The sequence below is a fragment of the Rhinolophus sinicus genome, linkage group LG07 (genome assembly GCF_036562045.2).
Source record: "Rhinolophus sinicus isolate RSC01 linkage group LG07, ASM3656204v1, whole genome shotgun sequence".
In the NCBI taxonomy this organism is placed as follows: Eukaryota; Metazoa; Chordata; class Mammalia; order Chiroptera; family Rhinolophidae; genus Rhinolophus; species Rhinolophus sinicus.
The window spans coordinates 34,478,367-34,502,129 of NC_133757.1; the positions used below are offsets into that span (position 1 = coordinate 34,478,367).

At 37.3% G+C, this 23,763-nt stretch overlaps 1 protein-coding gene across 3 annotated transcripts in view; it reads left to right on the forward strand.

Moving 5' to 3' along the window:
• The window catches only part of PRKG1 (protein kinase cGMP-dependent 1), a 1,130,349-nt gene that overhangs the window by 925,289 nt on the left and 181,297 nt on the right, over window positions 1-23,763 (forward strand). For all 3 annotated transcript variants that reach the window (XM_019738600.2, XM_019738591.2, XM_019738608.2), the window contains exons 6-7: window positions 13,588-13,665; window positions 19,420-19,514. In XM_019738600.2, the coding sequence (XP_019594159.1) occupies window positions 13,588-13,665; window positions 19,420-19,514 (173 nt within the window). The remainder of the gene's footprint in view (window positions 1-13,587; window positions 13,666-19,419; window positions 19,515-23,763) is intronic.

Here is a 23,763-nt window from a genome sequence, read left to right on the forward strand (position 1 = left end):
GACTTTTACCACATGTAAGATCTGTGCTTCACCCTGGCAGGAAAAGAAACCGGACATTGTATCTCTATCCAGCATACTTTTAGTCCTCCAAGTTTTAGTATAGTATTAGTATCACCTGAGACTGATACATGTACCCAAATGCCAGCCTACTACTTTCCAGTGTATGTGGATCTTGTTTGGCTGTGTGACTGTGAAGGACATATCTCAGATTCAGATTTCTTCTCTCCCGATGGCAAGGCACCTAGGGGGCAAACACTTTAATAAGAAGGTTGTTTTTTCATTGGAAGCCAAGAAAGAAAGTGGCTTGTCTAAAAGTGTAATTGATTCAGGTTGCCAAAGCTGATAAAATACACCTGGTGACAATAGCACAACTCTCTCTGGCGACCAGAGAGGCCCTCACCTTCAGATCTGTGATCTCTGACTTGAACACACAGATTGCTCACATGTGTTTTCTCTGAACCTTCTCTTTCTGTGTTCCACCACTAAGCACACCCTTTTTTAATGCTGTTTTTTGTTTGTTTGTTTGTTTTTTCTTAGCCCTATTCATTTCACTTCTTTAGCTGTGTAGGAGAGGAAAGTTTTTCTCAACTGTTTTAGGGTTCCTGGCTGGGTCGGCAAAGTAAACCGATGGAGACAGATTAACAAGAGAAAAGTATGCAAATGTATTCAATATAAGCTTTACATAACACCGAAGTCTTCATTAGGAAATGCAGACCCAAAGAAACAGACCTGAGTATTTTATGCTAGTTTTAATGAAGGGTGGGTAGTTGTGTAGAAATATGATAGGTCCAAGAATGTGAGGTAAGTGTAGTAAACTGGGGAAAACTTAATGAGACCTGTTTGGATTCTCCTGGGGTCCATTTGTCTTCAGAGAGAAGTCTGTTCCTTTCCCTGGGGTATAAGGAAGCACCTCTCACATGAGGGTTTTAAAACCTGTTTCAGGGGGCAAGTGGGAGTTTTCTCAAACTCCTTCGGCTTAAAATATTCAGTATGCCAAGGTGCCATGTTTTGGGGTAGTGTGTCCTGGACCCCATCAGCTACTTAGTTGTTCCCAGCCAGGACCTCTGGCCTAGGAGACAGTTTGTCCTCCAATTCTGTACAGATTTACTTACTGTATTTTTTTGATTTGATCTTTACAACTATTGTTACCAGTAGTGATGTTCATTCTGAATTCCGAAACCTTAAAACATATGTGATGCATGGACTGGTGGGAGTTATGAAGGTGGAGAACTGTTTCTAGGACTTCCCGTTCAATGGGTCTGTACAAGTGTTAACACACTGCAATACTAATGTGTCAGTGAGTAAAAAGCTTTTGCCCGCAGCCCCCTGACTACTGCCTCGGCTTGTTCCTGGGGCCTCTACACCACCCCATGATCCAGGAGGCTCTTTAAGATTCTGCTCCAGCCTGTATCCTTTCTGTTTGGTTAGTGCCTTTAAAGTACTAGTTATTAAATATTTTGTATATCACTTTTGGTATTATTTCTGGTAAGCACACTAATTTCACATTCTAGAAGAAGCCTTTCTTCCTTTGTCTCATGGTTCTTGGGAACCACCTCAGCCTCACCCCAGTTCACTGTCTTTGAGTGGTTATATGGCATTTAATGGAATTAAAAGGGGGCAGGATCATAAGTGACCCTGTCACCTCGGCTCTGAACAAGACCACTCTCAAATCAGTCTAAACAAATACAAAATATCTTTGAGGTGAGAACCACATTCTCCAATATATAAGGAGCTCTTTCCCCCTCCATATAATCTAAATTCACTTAGCTTTCTCTTTTTTCTGGTCCTCATGACTCAATATCGTGTGGGGAGTCATGCGGGAGACCCTGTTCCCTGCGCCATGTGTCATGCAGGGTGGCATGCGGGGTCTCAGCTCCTGCTCCCTACATAAGAACGCAGGATACGGTGAGGCCAAAAAGGAACACCCACAGAGCCATAGATGGAGTCACACCACTATACTCTTGTTGGTGGCATCCGCCTCTCTGCAATCCGCTCTTGCTAGCTCAGCCACCATCTTCTTGCTAGCCCCCATCTTCTGCTAGCGTAGCCACAGCAGTTATATTAGTGGCCAATGGCTCACTGGTTACAACTGACGGCCAACTAGCCACAGCTGATGGCCATCCAATCACAGTTGATGGCCATTTACTACCCGAGTGAGCACCTTTCCACGTGAGGCCGAGAGCCTGTAAACTGCTCTCTGGGGCTCTGTCCCCACACTCAAGATGCACTTTAAATTGTGTCGTCTTGAAGAGAAATGTGAAATATTTATTTTAAAATCCCGAAGAAGTAAAATATTGAGTGAATTCTATACACTTTTTACTTGCTCCAGCTATATTTGTTATATAGCTCATGAGAAACTGTGATTAATGTTTAGTTTTCCTTTTTGAGTATTATATTTATTTTAGTTGAAACTTCAAAACATAGTTATACTTCAGATTGTGACTCTGAGACTCTAAATTATGTGCTTCTCTGTAACACATTTTATTATCTATCAGGGCAAACCATTTTCAAGTTTTGCCAAAGCTAATTGCCTTTATAGATCAAATTGTTAAATTTGAGTTATAGTTTAATTATGTGGAATGGGAACGCCTGCTTGTCTACTCTATAAACAGTTTTGTGCTGTTGTGAAATAAATACATTTGAGATGAGATCATCTTTTAAAAGATTTTTGGCATTTTGTGTGCCTGGCTTGGTATCACTTTTGATCTCTACATTATATGAATATGTTCACATCAAAAATCTCTGAAAGTAAAAACAGAGATTGGAAATGCATTTGGGAAATCATGCCATTGAAGAGCTCAGTTAAACACCAAATAAAACCCAAGCATTTATGGAATTTCAGCTTGAGTTTTTCCCCTCTCTTGACTAATGTTCAGGGTAAGGATTTAGTTAGTCCAGGTGGCCACTGCTGGGTCAACAACTGTCTTTGGATCATACATTCTGAAGGTATTCAAGAGGCTAAAGGATAAATATATGATTTGGCTACTAAAGACTCAAAGACATCAAGACTGTTTGAGATTCGGAAAAGGAAACGAGAATTCAGTATCAGTGAAACAAAATCCCATATAGCTTTATTGCATGATGAGACATAATAAATGTTTGTTTGGAAAATTGGATACTTAGATATACAAAAATGTAAATGTAAATGATTGCATTTTGTCAGCTAGCAAGACACATGGGTAGAGGATTGAGTGGAGAAGACTGGAAAGCCAGATAAGAAAATAAAATGGTGAACTGAGACAAAGTGTCAATTACTTAAATGGAGGTGATACATCCATTTAAAGAAGAACTAGTACTTTCAAATTATACACACTTTTTCAAAAGTGAAATAATTCAAAACTGAAAAAACACACCACACAATCTAATGCTAATGTTTTTATGAATGATAAAATTCCTAAAGGTGATTTCCTATAGAAGTAAGGATACCTTCATGTTCTGAAGATGTCATAACTTTCATAAAGAAAGAAAAATACTTATTTCATCAAACTTGTGTTTATATAATGATGGATACACTCTACGTTGGGGTCTATCATGCACATAGATATTCACACACAGATATAAAACTTTTATAAATTATCCTTACTGTGTGTAATGCAGTTGATGTTTTATATTCCATGTCATTAAAACAATGCTGCTTATAATTCACTAAGCAGATTTCATGATATCTTTAATGGGTTGCAGTGAGCAAGGGGCACGGCGGATGGAGTATGGCTTTCCTTGGTTACTTGGCCCTCAGGAGGATGCAAAGCTGCCAGTAGTTCCTGTTTACCATGGAGACAGTCCCATTAGTTCCTTTGAGAAGCTACATCTGGGCCCACTGCACTGCAAGGGATCTTAATTCTCTTAGCCAGGCTCTTGGCTTGATACATCCTGGTACAAGTCATAAATTAATTTTCTAAGATAAGCTTTCACAGTACCAGGATTTCGTGTCCTAAGGATTTTACACTTATCCTTGTCATCAGTGTGGAAGCTGGTAAGAATCATCTCTAGCACCTTGTTAAGGCAACAGTGATTTATAAATCCAGGTGTCCTCAGGATCTGACCATACAGAGCTGGTCAGGACTGGGATAAGGCCTGCCTGATACTCTGTCCCTATGAAATCTATCCTATACAGTACAGTCAAGCTGACTTACAGAGTAATCCTGGGGTTTCAAGTACAGGTAGGTACCTCAGTAGAGACGGCATCCTGATAGCACCATCAAGGAAGATAGAAATGCAATGATTCAGGCAGTTCGGACAGAGCGTGAGTTGCTCTTAGGTTGGTGCAAAACTCATTGCGGTTTAAAAGGTTAACAGTAAGTGCAAAAGCCGCAATGACTTTTGCACCAACCTAATAGTAGCTAGAATGTATCACAGTACAGGTAAGGCAAAGGTCACGAGGAGGGAGTTTAATAAACAGTGTTACAGTCAAGTGGGGAATGTTTTCTGGTTCACTATGGGCTGTTAGGGCATGAAGGAATATGCCAAGGGACAGCTCCAACGACACATCCCCAGCGATGGAGGTGGCACAGACTCATACTCACGGCCTCAGCTGTTTGTGTCTTAAGTAGCCTTGGTGATCTGGGCAGGCATGGTACTATGTGGGCCAGTGATAGGCAGGCTCTCTATCAAGCAGTCTTGGCTGCCTGTAGTTGATGAAAAGGCCATATTTTCTGCTTATACTTGGTTGAAATCACAAACACCTGGCTGGACAAGTCCTGTGCGGTTGTCCTGAACCATCTAAGCAGGCAGAGAGTGTGCTTATGTTTGCTCAGCTTCCAGTTTTGACTTTTCAGGACGTATTCCTGCATTTCTTCTAGCTCACAGAGAATTGATTAGGGATATCTCTGAATTAGAATACAAAGTAAGGTAGGGAGTGGAGTTGACTGTTGTGATTGTCTCTGATGGAGGACAGAATGGTAAAGAAGCTTCAGGTTGTTCAGGGAGTCTGAAGGTCACTGGCTTAATGGTATTAGGGTTAGAAAATGACCCAATAAAAATAAATGCATTTCAACCCTGTGAGTTTTCAGATTCAGCCACTCCGACCTTACTGTTCTCTTTGTAAACTGCATGTTTTCACCATATCTGTGTCTTTACAAATAGTGTTGCCTCTATTTGGAAAGCCCTTCTCCTACCTCTCCATAAAGCAGGGAATAATTACCTGCCTGGGAAAAACTACTTATTATTTTTGATAAATTTATATGTGTACATTACTATCTCTTTACACTAAACTTTGATAATAATAAAAATAATAATTTATAGGTATATAGGCTTACAATGGGACAGCCTCTGTACTTTGTGACTATTAATTTTTAAATCCTCACAATGATCTGTTTATGCAGCTATAATTATATATTGTAGAAAAAGAAATGCACAGGAAAGTTTTAGTGACTTGCTTAGGGTTCCAGAGTTGGGATTTACAACCAGGCAATTGGGCTCCAGTATCCACATATTTAACCACCATGCTAAGGGACTCTCAAGTTAGGGACTGTGTCTTGTGTATCTTTGTAGCTGTAGTGCCAAATGCAGTATGCCATTCATAAAAATGCATAAACGATGTTAGTTGAAATTAATGAATGACAAAATTCTCCAAATAAGGGCATGTCTCTCGCGTGGACCTAAAGTGTAGATTTAGTGAAGGAAGATTTTATAGGAGTTTTGAAAAGCCTTGGAGTCAAGTTCTTATGTAGCCCAAGAAGTGTGGGGAAGCACTGGATATAATTTAAGGGAGTGTCCTGGGTGGAAGGTGAGGCGTGGCATTGAAATAGGAAAAATCATAGTAGAGAGAGATGGGTATCCCAGATGCCCCGTTGATTGGGACAGGACAGTGGTGATGTGAAGATGAGAAGTAGTCAGAAGAAATGTTCCAGGCTTCAATTGATTCTTTTGGTGTTCCTGGTAATTTGTGGGTGGTGACAGGAGGAAAAATTAATTTTCCTTTAGAGGATGAGAAGGAGAATACATCAAACTTGTAACCTTAATTTGATTAGACATTATTTCAGGGAATTCTTCATAAAAGAACAAATCCCCTTGACAATTGCTGTGTCATGAACATACATGCCTGAAAAACATCATTGTTAGCAGAGCACTAGCTCTGTGACGAAGTGCGCACCGTAGCTCCAAAACAGGTTTTTCTTGACTTCAGATTCTAAACTATCAGAATTCAAGGATAGCAATGTGAAAACTTTTATGGTGTTATAATGACTAGCTGTCAGTCTTTCTTGGTAGCCCTGGAAAATCTAAGATATACCTAATGAGCTGAGTTTACCAAATAGAAAAGGAGTCCTGGACCAAGAAATACCTTGTTTGTTGCCACGTAACTAGGGTGGTGTTTGATCGATCAGGCTGTTTAGAGATCCTGTTCTGCATGAGGAGGTCTTATCTTTGAAATAAATCTGGGCTGTTAAGAGAAGCATTTCCTTTGAGAACTTGCCCTGATTTAGGCTCCAGAAAGGTAGGTGTGAATATTTTTAAGAACTTGCTGATGTAACTGTCCTCTGAAAAATGAGGCAACAATTGTGACCATATTGTTCTTAATTCACAGTTTTCCAATTGTTATTTTTTTTACTTCAAGTATTTATTATTCAGGCACACAAAGGTGGTTCATACTTATTGCAGCTATTGTTATAACAGTAGCAATTACCATAGTGCCTTCATCATTAAGATAATGTCAATTAATAGATATTCTATATTTCAACAAAGATTTAAGGATGACTTCAACCTTAAACTTAAATAAACTTAAACATAAAGGTAAAATTCTGACTGAAATAATTTAAGTGGGAATTTACTTCATGATAGATTGTATGTTAGTTTATATTAAATGAGATTAATTTCAGATTATTTTCGAGTTGGGGCTGAAAATAAAATCACCAGTTAAAATACAATATATTTGATATAACAAACTATGAGTCTGATCTGAAAAGTGAAAATGAATCATACATAGTCACCAGGGCATAACTGGTAAGGCCGCTAAATGCTCTACCCAGTGCTGTACTAAGCCATGTCAGCAAGAATATGCAGAATTTTAAACGTCGGAATGGACATACATATTAATGTTGACTTCTGAGAATACGAAGACATATACATTAATAATAAAAGCTATACCCATGTTTTTCTGGTGGCAAAGAGAAGATTGGTTTTTGTTTATTTTGTTTTTTAACTCACAAGTTTTAGAAATATTCCAAGTTGTTGCCTTGAGGGGGATGCATTGCTTACATTTAGACATGCTGTCAATTTTCTTTGTTTATCCATCCTTCTAGTCTATAATTTATAACTCCTATTTCCACTCAAAATGAAGGGGTTAGGACCAAATCTATTGTTAAACTAGGTTACATATTGAATGTCTGTTGTGTGTCAGGCATTATTCTAAGTAAAACAATGGCTATAAGGGAAAATCTCCTAAATCCTCTGAGCAGGAGGTGATGTGTTGTTGGGGTCACGGAGAGGAAACAAGAAGGATAATTTTAATTCCTGAAGGGTGTGAGAGAAGGCCTTTCTCACAGGAGCCTCAGTCATGCTATGGTTTGCAGTTGTGTTTGTCATCAATCCTTGCCTTCAATAGAACTTAAAATCTGCTGAAAAGCATAATTAAAATAATCATATAAATAAATAACTATAAGCTTGGAAAAGGGGAGTGAAATAAAAGCTATGTGGCATTGTAAAATGATATAACTTAATTTTGCCAGGATGTGTGTGCTGTAGCAAGGTGAGAGGACATGCCAGGTCAGGGAAAGCTAAGATCTGAAGAGACGTAAGATGTAACTAGGCAAGAAGCAGTGGGGGTACAGCAGTGAGAGTACTTAGGCCTGGTAGTAACAAGGGAGTGTGGCCCGATGGCCAGCGGGCTGGAGGGCAGAGTCAGGGAGAGCAAGAAGAGGTTGAAAAGGGTGGCATTAAGCACACTGTATACAGTCATGCAGACCATGTTAAGAAGTTTGGCTTTTATCCTAATAAATAGGGGAACCTTTAAAGGAATCTGTCTAAGAATTGCTATGGTTTTTTTCCCATTGTAAATTCTGTATTTTTCTTTGATTGAATTTGAAATACAAAAATGATAAAGTTGCAAAGTAACCTTCAAAGAACAGTGAACTTGCTGATATTTGATTAACGTAATTACGAAGACTCTCGAAGAAGCAGCATGTATAATCATCTTCCCCTCAGGGGCAGTCGAACATTTCAGGATAGCACAGTCATTCTGGTCCTGGCATTATAATGCCGTCAGTATGATCTTTCCCAAACTTGGACTGCCTTTGGCCACGGCCCCATGGGTTCTTCTCTGGACCCATGAGTTTTGTGAGCTTATGCATCATGGAAACAAGTGCAGTGAATACCTGTGTAGGTAAACTAAAATAATCAATATGGCAGTTGTGGTTGTTGAGTTACAAAACCCTGTCAGATAGATTCAGGTGATTACATAATTTCCATGAATTAAATAGCTATATTGTGGATATTCCTTTCAAACTTTCTGTTCTCTGGGATGAAGGAATTAAAGTCATGAAAAGCCAACTGGTCTGAACATGAGGGGAGCCCACTGCCATCTTGGCATGCCCTGGCCCTCATGAGTAGCTAACGCGTGGCAGACAGAGCTATGAGGAAAAGAGGGAGACGAGGGTCTAGTGCAATGATTTCACCCCTGAATTCAGCTATTTTGGACACCACTATCTTTGGACTATGTTGTTTGGTGACTCAGTACATTCCCATTTTGCCACGTGTCGTTGAATTTTCTTTCATGTACACCCAGGGAGTTGTAACTGATCCAAGTGTTTATCACTGAAGGTGACTTGGACATATCTTTTCTTTGCCATATAAAAGAGACTGGTTCTTGCCCAGCCACATGTGGGGTGTGGGGAAGGTGAGTAGCAGGGTGGAGGGACACGGCCTATCCTTCCCACTAACTCTACCACAGTTCATGGTGGGACATGAAAGAAATACCTATATTGAGTGCTACTTCTACCTTTTATTAGTGATGTGACCTTGGACTAGTCACTTAAGCCATGTTTGCCTCCTCTTCTCTGTTAGACCCCTCCTAGGATTATTGTGAAGCTTCCATGAGATAAGGGCCATGAATGTGCTTTGCCCACTATGCTAGAGATTGAGAGATGACTGGGCTGTGTTCCAGGTTCTTCCCTCACCTCTGAAATGAGACCCCAAAGATGGAAAAGATGCCATGTTTCACCACAGCTGCTGGCAAGATCTGAACTCCAGAACCAACCAAAGCCAGAGTTTCTAGGAAAAGGCAGGGGCCAAGTATTGGGGTTCAGCCCCCAAGGGGTCTACTGAGATTATCAGTTGCTGTGTAATAAACCACCGCATAACCTAGTGGTGCACACTAAGAACCATTTATTATGCTCATAAATTCTGTGGGTCAGGAATTCAGACGTAATACAGATGACCTGTCTCTGCTCCATAACAGTTGGGGCTTCAGATGGGGACACTCAAATGCTGAGGCTGGACTCAGCTGAAAGCTTCTCAGTCACATGTCTTCCTCCTGACTGCACTGATTGAGATGACACAGAGGCCAGGGTTGGCTGGCACTGTGGATCGGACTACCTATACATATGGCTTGGGCTTTTCAGAGTATGGTGCTGGGTTCCAAGAGGGAGTCTTCTGAGAACCAGGTGGAAGCTACATGGCCTTTTCTGAGTTAACCTTGGAAGTCATGCAGCATCACTTCCATGCCGGCTATTGTTGCAAAGGAGCTGCTTAAGACCACCCCAGATTTCAGGGAAGGGCGTTAGACTCTAGCTCTCAAGGAGAAAATCGCAAAGTCACCATGCAGGAGAGCTTTTGGAATGGAAGTTATTTTGTGGTCATCTTTGGGAAACACAACTGTCAGAGAATCACAGCATCACATGGCTGAAAGGGACCCTAAAGTTTCCCCTCAGGAAATCTTGGACACCAACTTCAATCCCCTGTGCAGTGTTGTGGCCCATGCTCATCCAGAGGCTGTGCTCAGTATGTGGTGTCCCTGACCCGGTGGGGCAGCCTATTCCACATTGGAGCTGCTTCCCTACTTGTGTTGAGGTGCCATCTGCAAACGTTGGTTTCCTCCCTTTAATTCTCACTCATTCTCTGAACTGTCACCCAGAGAGGCTACCTCTCTTGGTCTCCCCCCAGATCAGTGGAGATTTGAAGACAACGGCCATGGATTCTGAGGCTTCTCTTCTAACAGCCTAGCATTCCAGCTCCACATGCCCTTCCTCATCTGATTGGTTTTCCTCAGAGACTGTTTGTTTGTTTGCCTGTGAAGTAGATGCCCTCTTGGGTACACCCCCAATCCTTCCTCTCCATTTTTCCACTGCCAGAGCTTTGATTTCATTTGAATGGTTTCTTGTCAGCCTTAGTGGGTGACTTTGACTAATGAAAAACATTTGGAGTAATTCTGTTCCTCTTGACAGGTATTTGTTTAACAACAGGCTTGCAGCCTAAGACATGGAAGTGTAAGGGAATGATTGGTAGGGGTTTCTGGGATTTTTTTTCCCCCAGAAGGAGTTGTAAGATGAGAAACTCCCCTTTTCTGTCTTAAACCCAGTTGTGATGACTAGAGCACTGGCTGTCATCTTGGGACCATGAGGACACTACTAGTGAGGGCAAGCCAACTGAAAGTGAGTCCTTGGAGGACGTACTGAGTTAATAAATTCACTGACCCTAAAACTTCTCCATTTCCATAATTCTCGTTACATGAGGGACTAAATGTCATAGCTTAAGCCATTTACTCAATAAGTATTTATTGAATACGCAGGTCCTTGTCTAGGTGCAAAGGGCATGGCGGGGACAACACAGAAATCCCTTCATAGAGCAGACATTCTAGTGGAGACAGTTGATAAGTGAGTAAATGAATGACATATTAGAAGTGGGGCTGATGCCTTCCACTTGCCCCCAGGCCCATTTTTAGTTTTCCGTGCCCTTCTCTTTTCCTAGAAGTTGATTTGAATGGAGGGCATCACCAGGCTTCCCTGTTCCCTGACTTCCAACTGAGTTCAGCCAATGGGGAACCCCAGCAGGAGACCAGAGGGTAGAGAAGAGCGAGGCCAGGGTATTTACCCTCACTTAATGTCATTGATAGGGTCTGCAAGTTTAAGCAAAAACAATGTATATTGAAACCAATTTTGATATAAACAAGAGTTAAGTTCCTATGGCATCTCATCAACATTACAATGAAACAATGTTGAACAAAAACAGTGTTATTGGAGGAGCTGCTCCACATGTGAAGGGATAGGCTTTTAAAAAGGAGGTAAATGAGGAAATGAGCTTAGATGAGCTGAGAATTCTTCAAATTTTGGTGCTTTTTATTTCCATCTTTCTACTTTTTTTCCAAAATAATTGTATCTCCACGACTATTATATGACCATGAAGAGCTGCTGGAGTGGCTTTCTCTTGCTCAACATTCAATGACTTCTTTCTCATCCTTCAGTTGGGGCTTCAGAATCTCCTCCATGGCAAAGCCATTGGAAGAGTCAGCTCTCTACTAGACAGTACAACACATAATACACAAGCCTGTGGTAACATAAAGTACAGGACTTTGCATACTGGATTGTTTGGGGCGGTGGGTTTGAGAGCTCTTAGATTAGAAACTAAGTGAAAAATAAGACAAAGAATAAGATAAATAAGACTCAAATATTACCATTATTACTAGTAAAATCTAAGCGAGGGGCTGTCGCTTAGGTGTGAGAACAAAATAGGCTTCCTGAACGGGACCTTCTGTTTGGGCAGACTTGTCCTGTCACACAAATCCAGAGAGCACATACTTCACTCTGCCAGGGAGGAGATTCTTCCCCTGGATGGATGAGCTGCAGAGAATACCAGGCCTCTGTGAGGAGCTTCCTCCCACCAGTGAGAAATGATGAGAGGATGAGAGGAGCGTGCCAATTACATCCAAATTTACCAGTCAGATAAGTTACACCATCTCCTCTGCTACAGTGAGGAAAGGGGAAGAGGGCGGGCCTGAATTTTGCTACAGCTGAGCTCCATTCATTCAGAAAGAAACATCAAGAGTGGGAAAGATGCTCCACTGTTGCCCCTCCTCTTCTGCTACAGATTGTCACTCTTCCCTTGTCAGTTTGAGCTACTACCTGTGCTATTCAATAGTCACTACTATCCATATATGAGTATTTAAGTGTCAATTAATTAACATTAAATACATTTAAAAAAATCAGCTTCTTAGTCACACTGGCCACATTTCAAATGCTCAGGAGCCACATGTGGCTGGCGGCTACTATACTGGACAATGCAGGTGTATTACATCGCACTCGTCAAAGAAAGATCCAGCTGACGGTGCTACTGTGAAACTGTGGCCTTACTCATCTTTGCATCATCAGTGCCTATAACTGGGCCTGACTCAGAGACACCCACAAGTGTTCATTGAATTGATACGTGAACATAGACTACTGTGATTTGTTTTTCAAATCTGGATGTCTAAAAGATCTTTTCATTTCAAAGCAGCAAGATATGAAAATGGAACATAGATATTTTGTTAAATGAAATAAATCAGTTGAAGAATATGCATTCTATAATCCTATTTTTAAAGTTGTTACTGAGAAAGTGAGTTACTTTTGAGTGGGAAAAAAAAGTAACAGGTTAGGTAGTATGCTGTTTTTCTAGGAATGCAATGAAAATTACAGCTATCCTTAATGGGAATTATTAATGAAAGGCAATTTTAAGAGTAGGTAGACTAAAGCATTTAAGAACATGATTGAAGTATAAGGACAAATCACAGGCTTTGGGCTGATGGATATTACATGCAAACCACGAAATCTGATTCATAAGGAATGTGCAAAGTAATTTTTTTCTTTCCCAAAATATGGCTCCCTTGCTCAGCTGCAGAGAAAGATAGGGCCAGATGGCACAGTTCTGCCTTCTGACACAGCAGTATACTTCTCTCACCTCTTCTTATAGAAATTTTTTCTGTTGCAGAAGGCATCTTAACCCTGGGAATAAACCTAGTGACTGTGTCAGAGTCAGAATACTGATACACTGACTGTGATTATCCTTTTGCAGCTTTTATTTTGCTCCTCATTTGGTAGTTTATGAGCACACAGATGCTGGATCAGAACTCAGTCCATAAAATTAAGACATTCTGTTTGACGGAGCCAAATCTAGATTGCTGAAGCAAGGACAGTAAAGCATGAAGCAATGCCTTAAAAAGTAGCTAGGACCATCTAATTGACACTAAAAGTCAACATGGTTTCAAAAATGAAAATCTTTAGGTGCCGCAGTAATTTCTCAGAAAAAAAAGAGCTATCATTATGAGACTACTAAAACCAAATGAGAATGACAAATAAAATGATACAGAAAGACCAGTGCAATTAGCATTTCTACTGTTTTATTTTGTGCTCAGTTGATGGGAGACAATAATATTTTCATCAAACTATTAAAACGAATGAATTTAAAGATATAAATGTAATCATCCAGAAAAATGGCATTAACAAAATAGTTTAAAAAATATGCATGATAGAAATGACTTCTTTGTAATTATTAAGTTCATTAACCGTTATTCATTCTTAAATCATGATGAATGCATCTCTCGGGAGCTGATATTGGAAGAGGTTGAGTTGTTTAGTAAATTACTTCTTAATTATTATTTTTTTCTGTTGTTTTTTTCCATTTCAGACCCACTATGAAAATGGAGAATATATCATCAGGCAAGGTGCAAGAGGAGACACCTTCTTTATCATCAGTAAAGGAAAGGTAAGCTCTGGTAGCACAAGAGAGTGATGGAGAAGGGCAGCCTGTGGTCCCCCAGTGACCCTTGGGGAAGCACCTGTGCACATTTTGAGTTTTCCTATGTTCTAAAAATGAAAGAGGAGTATTTGAAAATGAATTTCCCAAAAACAGTACAAAAGGAAATACAACTTTGAAGACCAATAAATTGTCTGCGCTAATGTAACAATCATGATGTTAGATGCCACTTATACGTCTGCATTTATGGGAAGATTCTCATAATTAAAATTATATAATAAAAATGGAAAAGACTAGGGTCTCTTAAAAATTTTTAAGAGGAAAAAAAATCCATCCAGTCATTAGGAGCAGTAACCTTGCTGTAGTGAAATATCTGGACTTTGAAAACATGTGGCCCAAGTTTGAATCCTATGAGACTGACTAGTTTTAGTATTTATAGGCAAGTAGCTTAACACTCTGAAGGCAACAAGGATATAAATATATCAATGTTTTATTGTGTGTTTATAAAGAAATATTGAGTGACTACTGAAAAACTATTAAAATTGTAAATTATAGAGGAAGGAATAAATATGGAGTAGACAAGGGATAGGAATAAAAAAGAGCTATCATTATGAGACTACTAAAAGAGACTACTTTTAACCCAATAAAAGAATCAGAATATGTTCCTTATTGTACTGTTTTAGTTTTTTGATATTATGAATCTATTATATATTTTTATTTAAAAACTAAGTAAGAAATTTAGTGAATTGGAAAATGGGGACTTATGTAGTAGATTAATACTCTAATATTATATTGCTAAGAAGACCTTAAATGTATTTCAATAGTAAAGTCATAATCATTTTTGCATTTAAGTATCATTGCAGTATAACCTATGATTTGAATTTATTTTGCTTTATCATAATGATCCTTAAAACTAATTTGTATGTATTAAGCATCCTAACAGATGGTGAAGGAAATGCAGGTGGAACAACTTTTATTTTTATAATTGTTAGTTTAAAAAAAAAATAAGTAAATTTATTTCCTCTAATTTAACAAATGTGACTGACTAGTACGTTATGGCTCATTTTAAAATAGGAAGGAGATTTAAAGAGCTGCAGTGAACAGGAAATGTGAAAGATTATAAATCTTGTTCGATCACATTTTAGATAATCCTCTTTGGACTAATTTTGAATCAAGAATGTGCATATGTTAATGATTTATACCAGTGGTATGCCCCACTGAAGTGAAAAAAGTGATATTTGTACTTGTATCATACCCATTGTTTTAACTGATATTAGAAAGCCTGGGATAAAAATACAAATCAGGGACCAGCTTCTTAAAAAGCATCATGAAATGACATGTCTGACCAGTTATAGTTGAAACTATATCTTGTTTTCTCTATTGTTAGAAAATTAAGAAACATTAGCATTTTGTGATTTGTACATAAATTGTTACAGCCTACCATTTACTGTTTTATTTCTTAACATTGACTAAAGTATCAGGGAAAATTGAAAATCTTCACGAATATAAATGATTCCATTGGTCAGAAGGAAACTTTTTATCCCAATGATTTGGGTTTATTTTTACTTTATTACATTGTTAATTCTTTGCTATCAGGGAGTGATATGTTTATCAGGTAAGAGGAATTTCTGACACGTTTATGTGAGTACCCTGTTACTACTGCAAATTCCCAGAACTGCCTAAAAGAAGCTGTGTTTGTAACCAATTTCAGCTGAAGACAGTTGCATTATTGGTATTGTTTTATGAGTTTCATAATATGTCTAAATAGAAAAAGAGTGGACATTATGCCACAGGAACTGATTCCGTTGGCAATATTTTAGAGTACAACAGGGATTCTGCGAGAGAGGTAGCAAGAATATACTGGGCTGTTCTGACACATTCAAGATTTTTTTTAAACCAGGAATGTTTTGTTTTAGGTATATAGGTGTATACTTGTTTCACATGTATTTAAAATATATATATAAATGACAACCCTGGCAAAGATATTTTTCTTGTTACCACCAAACTGTCTTTTCCTTAGGAAATGTGCAACAGAGACATACAACAGGGGGCTATAGAACTATGAATGGATTACCCCTTGTTCAAATCCATTTATTTCAGTGTAAAACAGTTTTTATCCGTCAGTAAAGCACAGCTACACCAAGATAAAAACATTATAAAATAAACTGTGAGATATTTGTTTACCGCCATTAAACCTATACAAACTGATTTTTCTAAAACTTGAGGCAGAATGCTGCAGTAATGTCTACAGTACCTGGTGGTGCCTTAAATCGAAGTTGAGTTAGTTCTCTCTACTTTAATCGGTCCATTTCAGTTGCCTGAAAACATGAAGGCCCCACACCCCCAAAAACAGTAAATTATAAAGCACCAAAAGGTTCACAAGAACATGAAAAATATCTCTGATGAAAGTTTATGAATATATCCCTGTTGTTGTGTTACATCAAAAAATAAACTATATCTCCATAAATAAGCTGAATCAAAATTGAACAGGATTCATAGATAAAATTCCAGAGATTCGAAAATTCAAATGCAATTTGCTTTTCTGATTTTATTAAAAAATACCTTGTATGCTTTCATTAGGAAAAAGTATAATTCATAGATTCTTGTCTATTACTAAAGAACATTTACAACCACACGGATTTGCTTAGAATTAACAACTGTTTAAGGGAGTTAGTTAAACAAATTGGCTTAACACAATGTTCAGTGTTATTGAATATGGAAACAACACCCATTTTTAAGCAATATGTGCAGAACATTGTTTGAAAAAAGAGCTGCTTTGTGGACTCTTCAGTTTTATAAACTATTAATTACACAGGTGGGAAAAGGCTTTGTTTTTAGGATTCCACAGTTAGGTAGGAAAATGCTTACCTGACTAACCACTATTCTCTAGTTGGGTCTGCCCCATAAGTCTGTAGAGTCCAGATTTCTTTATAATAAACATTACCTTGTTTATAAAAACCACTGACTCTATACTAAAACACTTTATTTTGTTTTTAGTTAAACATGTTTGTTGAGCACACTTATATTTTTCATTGAAAATTTTGGTAGTAAAGATTAATTGTATGTATTCAATTTAAAATGTCTAATTCCTATTTCCATCCTTAATTTTAAAAATTATATTTGGTTGTAAAAAAATAGTTTCAAACTTTTAAGCTACAAGACCATGCATATGTCTTATAGAAAAATTAATCTATAGTTTAAAAAACATAAAAATGCACACTCTTTCATCCATCTAGAACTAAAAGTAATTAATGTTCTAAATCACATTTTATGGCAACAATAAAAGAAATAATAGTGATCTGTGATAATTATTTTACAATCAAATACATGGAATTTCTGAAATAAGAAGTGAGAGAAATAGAAGGGGAAATATGGAAAAAGCAACTGACTTTATGGGACACTTATTGAAAGGATGCTTTTGATAGATTTTCTCATTTAATTCACACACACACACACACATACACGCACACACACACACACACCTATGATAAGCCTCCCATTTTCTGGACATGGTGGCCAGGTAACATGGGTTCAAACAGACTAAATATTATCTTTAAGGTGCCATGAGTAGTTTCTTTCCACAGCATTGTGGATCATAAAGTACTTTGTGGTTTAAGTGAAAATTATATAGGCCACAGTTAGGCTATCTCTCTATATGTTTAGTTTTTTCTGCCATGAATTTTTTTTAGAATTAAAGATGCAAATGTTCATGACTGGTGTCAGTGCATATTTAGAATGATTCATTATATATACAAAGAAAAACTGTGGAAATTAGAACTTTAAAGAAAAGCTTTTATTCTTGTTCTTTGAGCTGCTTATCTTTTCATATTCATGGATTATCCACTTAGGCTTTCCCTTACATTAATCATATAAGCAGAAAGTGTTTTATTCTTCAGGTAGCCTATTTTTTATGTCTATGCCAATGAATTTCAATAACATCTTCTTAAAGAACATTTCAAACTCCACTGAAATTTCTCCATGGCTTGCATTAATCTGTCATGTTGAATTTCTAATCTTTTTTTCTTAACCAAATGGCAAATGTATGGTTATAGCATATAACCTTATATGTAATTTTGAATTAATGATCTTAACTTGTAGTATATTATACCTTAATCCATGACTTCTTTTTTAACAGCCAGGAGGAGGACAGATATGGTTTTGTTGAATTGCCTCATTGTACAGATGAGAAAACTGAGATTCAGACAGACAACAATGTATCAATGTTTGTCAAAGACTGGTCTGCAGAACATTTGCATCTAATTCACCTACATTAAACTTTTGAAATTCAGCTTTACAAGATCCACTAATCAGAATCTGAGGAACCTTTATTTTAAATAAGAAGTGTACCCTACCCCACCCCTGGCAAAGTTGGAGAATCACTGGGCTAGTGATTCTCCATTCACATCTGTGAAAGCCTTATCAGCATGAAAATGAGCATCTCTGTGACAGAGCTTAGTGGTAAAAAACTGCATTTCCATGGTTTTGACACACTGTGTGGAGGAGTAATCAAGTGGATCAGTGGAGAATAATTGAATTCCCTCCACCTTGCACAGACCATCTTAATACTTACAAAAAGTCTGGTCCTTGACATCCACTCTCTAAATTCAAAAACCCAAAGCATCGTATTTTTAAATGTGTTTAAGTGTCTGGAATTGTCTCAAGACATTGGTTTCTCCACTTCATTTTCCAGGCAGGTGTATTTTAACTATTTAACCTTTCCGGATGACACATAGCCAGTTTTATGAATATTAGTAGATCTGGGGAAGGAAGTGAGTAACACAACGGTAAAACTAACAGCATTTCTGTCTTCATTCATGCGATGGAAACATTATCACTTGCCTTCTGTGGACTATCACGCAAGTCACAAGTCCTGCATGGGCCGAGTTACCTTGTTAGCAAGGAGATTTTCTGTTCGAACAATTTACAGCTCTTTATTATATGCTTAGTGTACATTGTAGAGAATGCCAAAGAAATACCCATTTCTTTAGAGAGCATACTGTTATTATGAATTTAAAAGACATGTGTGTAATTTATATGTCTTTAGAAAAAGAAATCTTGCTGAATGAAGCATATGGGCAGTAAAGTTGACAGGAGACCTGCAGGATGGCGTCATGAAAATGTGACTGTTCTTTGAGTGAAGCTGGATTTTTCTTAAGGAAAGAGATAGACATATTCTAGAGAATCTGGGCTACTCATGTAGAGGTGTATAGAAAGATGTTCACTGCCACAGAAAAAAGTGGAAATGATATAAATGTCCATGTACAGGAAAGTGGATAAATAAGTATATTTGTGGAGAGGGAAAAAACAACGGATGAACTATATTTAGATCTAATACATGGAATAAATAAAAGAATGTTAAGAGAAAATATGTAGGTCACAGAATGATACACACCATATTATGTTGTTCATATATTTTAAAAACACATGCATGTAAGCACATAAAAAAGGATTGGAGGAATGTTCACTAAATCCATTATAGTGGTTGCCTCAAAGGAGGTAGGAAATGGCAAAAGGCATGAGGATTCAGTGAAATTCAAATTTCTGAACAATTTATTATTTCTTGAAAACAACATGAAATTGTAATGAAATATTTGAATGTCATTTCTTGCAGTTTGCATGGGAATTCTGTGTCATTATTTTTTTGCCCCTTTAGTGATAATGTACTCATTTTCTTCATAAAAATAAGTTTAAGGAAAAGAAATAAGTTCATTTGGTCATCCAGGGTATATGATGGATATACATTTTCATTGCTTCTCTTTGCAGGTAAATGTCACTCGTGAAGACTCACCAAGTGAAGACCCAATCTTTCTTAGAACTTTAGGAAAAGGAGATTGGTTTGGAGAGAAAGCCTTGCAAGGGTAAGTAGACCACACATTCTACAGTTTTTGGTTGAGTACTACCTACATTGCTATCTTAAAGATTGAGCTCTTAGCAAAATAAGCTCTTTGGTGCTTATCCTAATAGCAGGCCCTTTGATCATCATTTTTATTTATTTCCAGCTGGATTTGTAATCCGTATAGATAGCCTGTGAGATTGATTTGTGATTAATTTGTGTAATAAACCATTATTTTTACTAATAGGAAAATTTCTCAGCTTTATGTTTCTTAACTACAAGTTCTATAAAGACCTTAAAAGAAAAGAAGTCTCTGCTAAGCTTACTTTGTACAACAGTTTTAGTTAAAATCATAGGAAGGTGGTTCGTTGAGAATTTTGAAATCCCTAAACCTGATTATAAAGACGACATATCAGAAAGCAATGAAGCCTGTTTAGGATTTACCTCTGGCTTGTTGTGGTCATTGCTGGTTATGGTAAAGGAAGTGGGGAAGGAGGTGGGTGTGGGGGTGATGTACATCCAGCTTCACCCCAGATGGGCTCTGAAGGCTGGACTTGCAGAGGTGTGCTGCAACATCTCTCATACTCCATTTGTGAACTAAGACCTCAAGAAGCAAGCATCTGTTCCCCACCACCACCACCCCTGTTCCTTGTACTGGGGAAGAAAAACCCAGTTGACTTTGTGCCAACCATCATACAGAAAGACAAATATGACAAATACAGGATGACAAATATGACAAATAAATATATTTAAGTATTCTACTCTTGTTTTCCAATAAGCAACACATCTCAATTATCAGTGTATATAAAATAAGCCTTTTCAAAGTTCAGTGTTATATGTTATGTATATAAGCCACTTGAATAAGAAATAACCAGTATTTATTTTTGCATCACATTCCAGGTGCAGAAGTATCTACTAGAGAGTAATAGCAGTAGGACATAATTTATTCCTAAATATTTAGAACAGTCAGTGCTGCTTCCATTTCAAATTATGCCTGTATTGCAAAAAAAAAAAAAAAAAAAAAATTATCAGCATTTTGCTTAAAATTACTATAAAGAAATAGTTTAGGGAGTTTTTATATTTTTAAAGCCACAAGGAGATACCTGGTCTTATTTTCTTCCTTACTATTTCACAGCTATAGAAATCAAGTAGAGATTTTAATAAGTCACTTTACTCAGGCCACATTACCTTATGAAAATTCAGAACTAAATGAATTAGGATTTTCTTTTTTCTTTTACTGAGTTCATTTGATTCTTATCTGATGAACATATAGTTGCCATTAGACTTTTCCAATGGTAAAGTTGGAAGAAATACCATGTTTCATGGAGATGCACAAGAGAAAACAATAAACATTATCTTCTTAGTGTAAATTGCACAAATATATCATTTGTACTGGAATCTTTCTTTCCCTTGGCTATTATATACATAGAGGATTCTAAAGAATAATGTCACCTGATTTCATTCGTCCAGGATTAAATATGGAAATTGTCATTTTCAGCAGAGACAAAACTTAGAAACATTTTCTGTAATTTCTAATGAGATCACAACTGGAACATCAGAAAATAAAGCATAATTGAGACTTGACGGATTTCCTTTTGTAGCTTACTGCCACTGAATTTTGGTGTCAATTAAAGAAAGCTTTTATGGTGAAAACACTTTCCTAGAACGTATCTCAAGAAATGACTTTGGGGATATGGCTCATGGAAAGTTACCAAATTTTGCTCTGATATCAAAATTTAAGTTAATGGTATTCCATCTAGATTGAATTCATTCTATCATCATCCTAAAGTTGGCCATGTGCATCCTCACTGCTCATGTGTCTAAATTTTATTATGTATACATATATAAGTACAATAAACATATATACATTGTTTTATTTGTGTTTAAATTTTTACACGTGAAATCTCATTGTTTCATTTGGGGTCAATATATCTTTTTTTTCTTTCTGCTGTTACAAAAATTGCAACTGTGTTATTCCTTAGTTTACAAGTTTTGTCTTCTTTTTGTATTCTTTTAATAATTAGGCTTTAAATTTTTAATATTTATATCTAACATGTAATGTTAATCAATAGTTCTATCCTTCTCTTGAATAATATAAGGATCTTCGTATGTTTAACTTCAAATTACTCCTACCCACCTTCTGTCTGCTTTTCTAGTATACAGTTCCATTTGATTGGTAAATCTCCACACATTAGGCATTATTATTACTGTATTTTTTCAGACACTGTTTACTTAAGCTTAATAACTTGGTTTGCCTATTACAACAGGTCACAGAACAATGTCACTTAGTTATAACGATGAGGTACTGTAGGAAATTAACTTTTCTTTATATTAATTAGCCTGTGGTAAGATTGGTTTCCTTATACATCATTTCTCTGCAGTTCCCAAAACTTATTGACGATGTGAAGTGAGGACTTACTGTCTTTGCCTACTGCTATTTATTACACATAGCTTATTCCTTTTGGGTTTATCCTTTAGTAATTGTTCAAAGATGATCTGTTTATACTTTTTGCCTTTTCCTATATGTGAATGAACATTGGGTTATGCATAGAGAACTAGGTGAAATTTATTTTTTCTCAGCATCTTAAATATTACTCTATTGTCTTTTGGCATGCATAGTCTGTAGTCAGTTAAATCCTTATTATTTTTTGGTAATGTCATTTTTCTTTGGTACTCGTCTCTGTCTTTAATGTTTTCCTGCATTTTCACTCTAATTTCTCAAAGTTAATATATGTTTTATCTTTCCTTCATTTGACTCTGTGTGTTCTTTTCCTCTGAGAATGTAGTTTCCTCAATTCTAGAAAATCCTCAGCATTATGTCTGCATATTTCCTTTCCCCTACTTTCTCTATTTTCTCACTTCGAAATGCTTAATATTCTAGGTTTAACCTCCTCATCCTACCATCCTTACATTCTTATTTCATGTTTATATGTTCTTTGTACCGTGCTGTGCTACATCTGTGATGGACTCAAGGCAAATTCTCTCAGATCCATCACACAATTCTCTATTTCTCCCTTCAATTGTATCATCTTAAATTTCATCCATCCACTGAATAGATTCCAGTAACTTTTTAAAATATATTTTCAGAATTTCTGCTTGGCACACCACAGTGGTTAGGAGTGTGAGCACTGAAATGAAACATCCTGGGTTCAAATCCCAGCTCCATCATTGTCAAGATGTGTGATCGTATTTTTCTTTACTGCTCTGTGCGTCCGGTTCATAATTTATAAAATGGAAATAACAGTATCTGCCACATAAGATTGAGGTGACTAATAAGCCAAATAATGTAGATAGTTAGTATGCATATTAGAATCATGACTGACAAATATCTTGTGCGGTAAATGTTAACTATCATTCATATCTTATTCTTTCAAATATGTTATATATTGTTTCTTTGTTATGGTTTATGTCTTTGATTAATCTCTTTATTATTCTGAAAATATCAGATTCTTTGAAATGGTCTATTACGTTCACCTTTGGGGTGCTAGTCTAACACCTGTCATATCTGCTGACTCCCGCTCCTTGCAGTAGTAGCACTCTCTGGCTTTGGCTTTATGAAAGGCTCAATCCCAGTCTCTGGCTCAATGAGGCCCTGGCCAGACTCCTTCACCCGCTCCTTCCTGAGCTGTCCTAGCCAGCTCCAGCTCACGCGTCTCACCTTCTCTATTTTGAGCACTTGAGACTTTTAGAGTTGTTGTTTTGTTCTTTTTGGGTTTGAGTGAGGGTTATAATCAATTTGGTTGTTAGTGAAGATTATTCATGTGAGGATTATCATAGATAATCTATGTAAAATGTAACAGAATATCTTATGGGATATTTTCCATGTTGTCCTGGATTTCTGGCTAAAGTCCAAAGCCTAAAAGCTGCCAGTACTTAGGGCTAGCTTCTTTTGGCAGAAAGACAAAGAAGAGCCAGAATTGCTATTTCAGTGTCACTATTCTATCTGTGTGATGGAGAAGTGGGGATACTAAAGGGTGGCCTGTTGGGGACAGCAGTGTTCATCAAAAGAAGTTGCTCACTCAATTCTCTGTTCTCAGCTTCCCTTTCTTGTTGAAGTTTATAGGTGAAACGGTGATGAAAATAGAGAGTGTGCTAAGTGATATTATGGAAGAAGCACAAAGTGTCATAGCAACATTATCGTATTCATATCTCCATCCCAAAACTTTGTCCTAAACTCCAGACTCAGTTTCCTATGGGGCATGGCTGGTTAGGTATCACTCAGGTGCACCAAATGGCACTTGATCAACAGTAAACTCATTTTTGTTCCATCAACC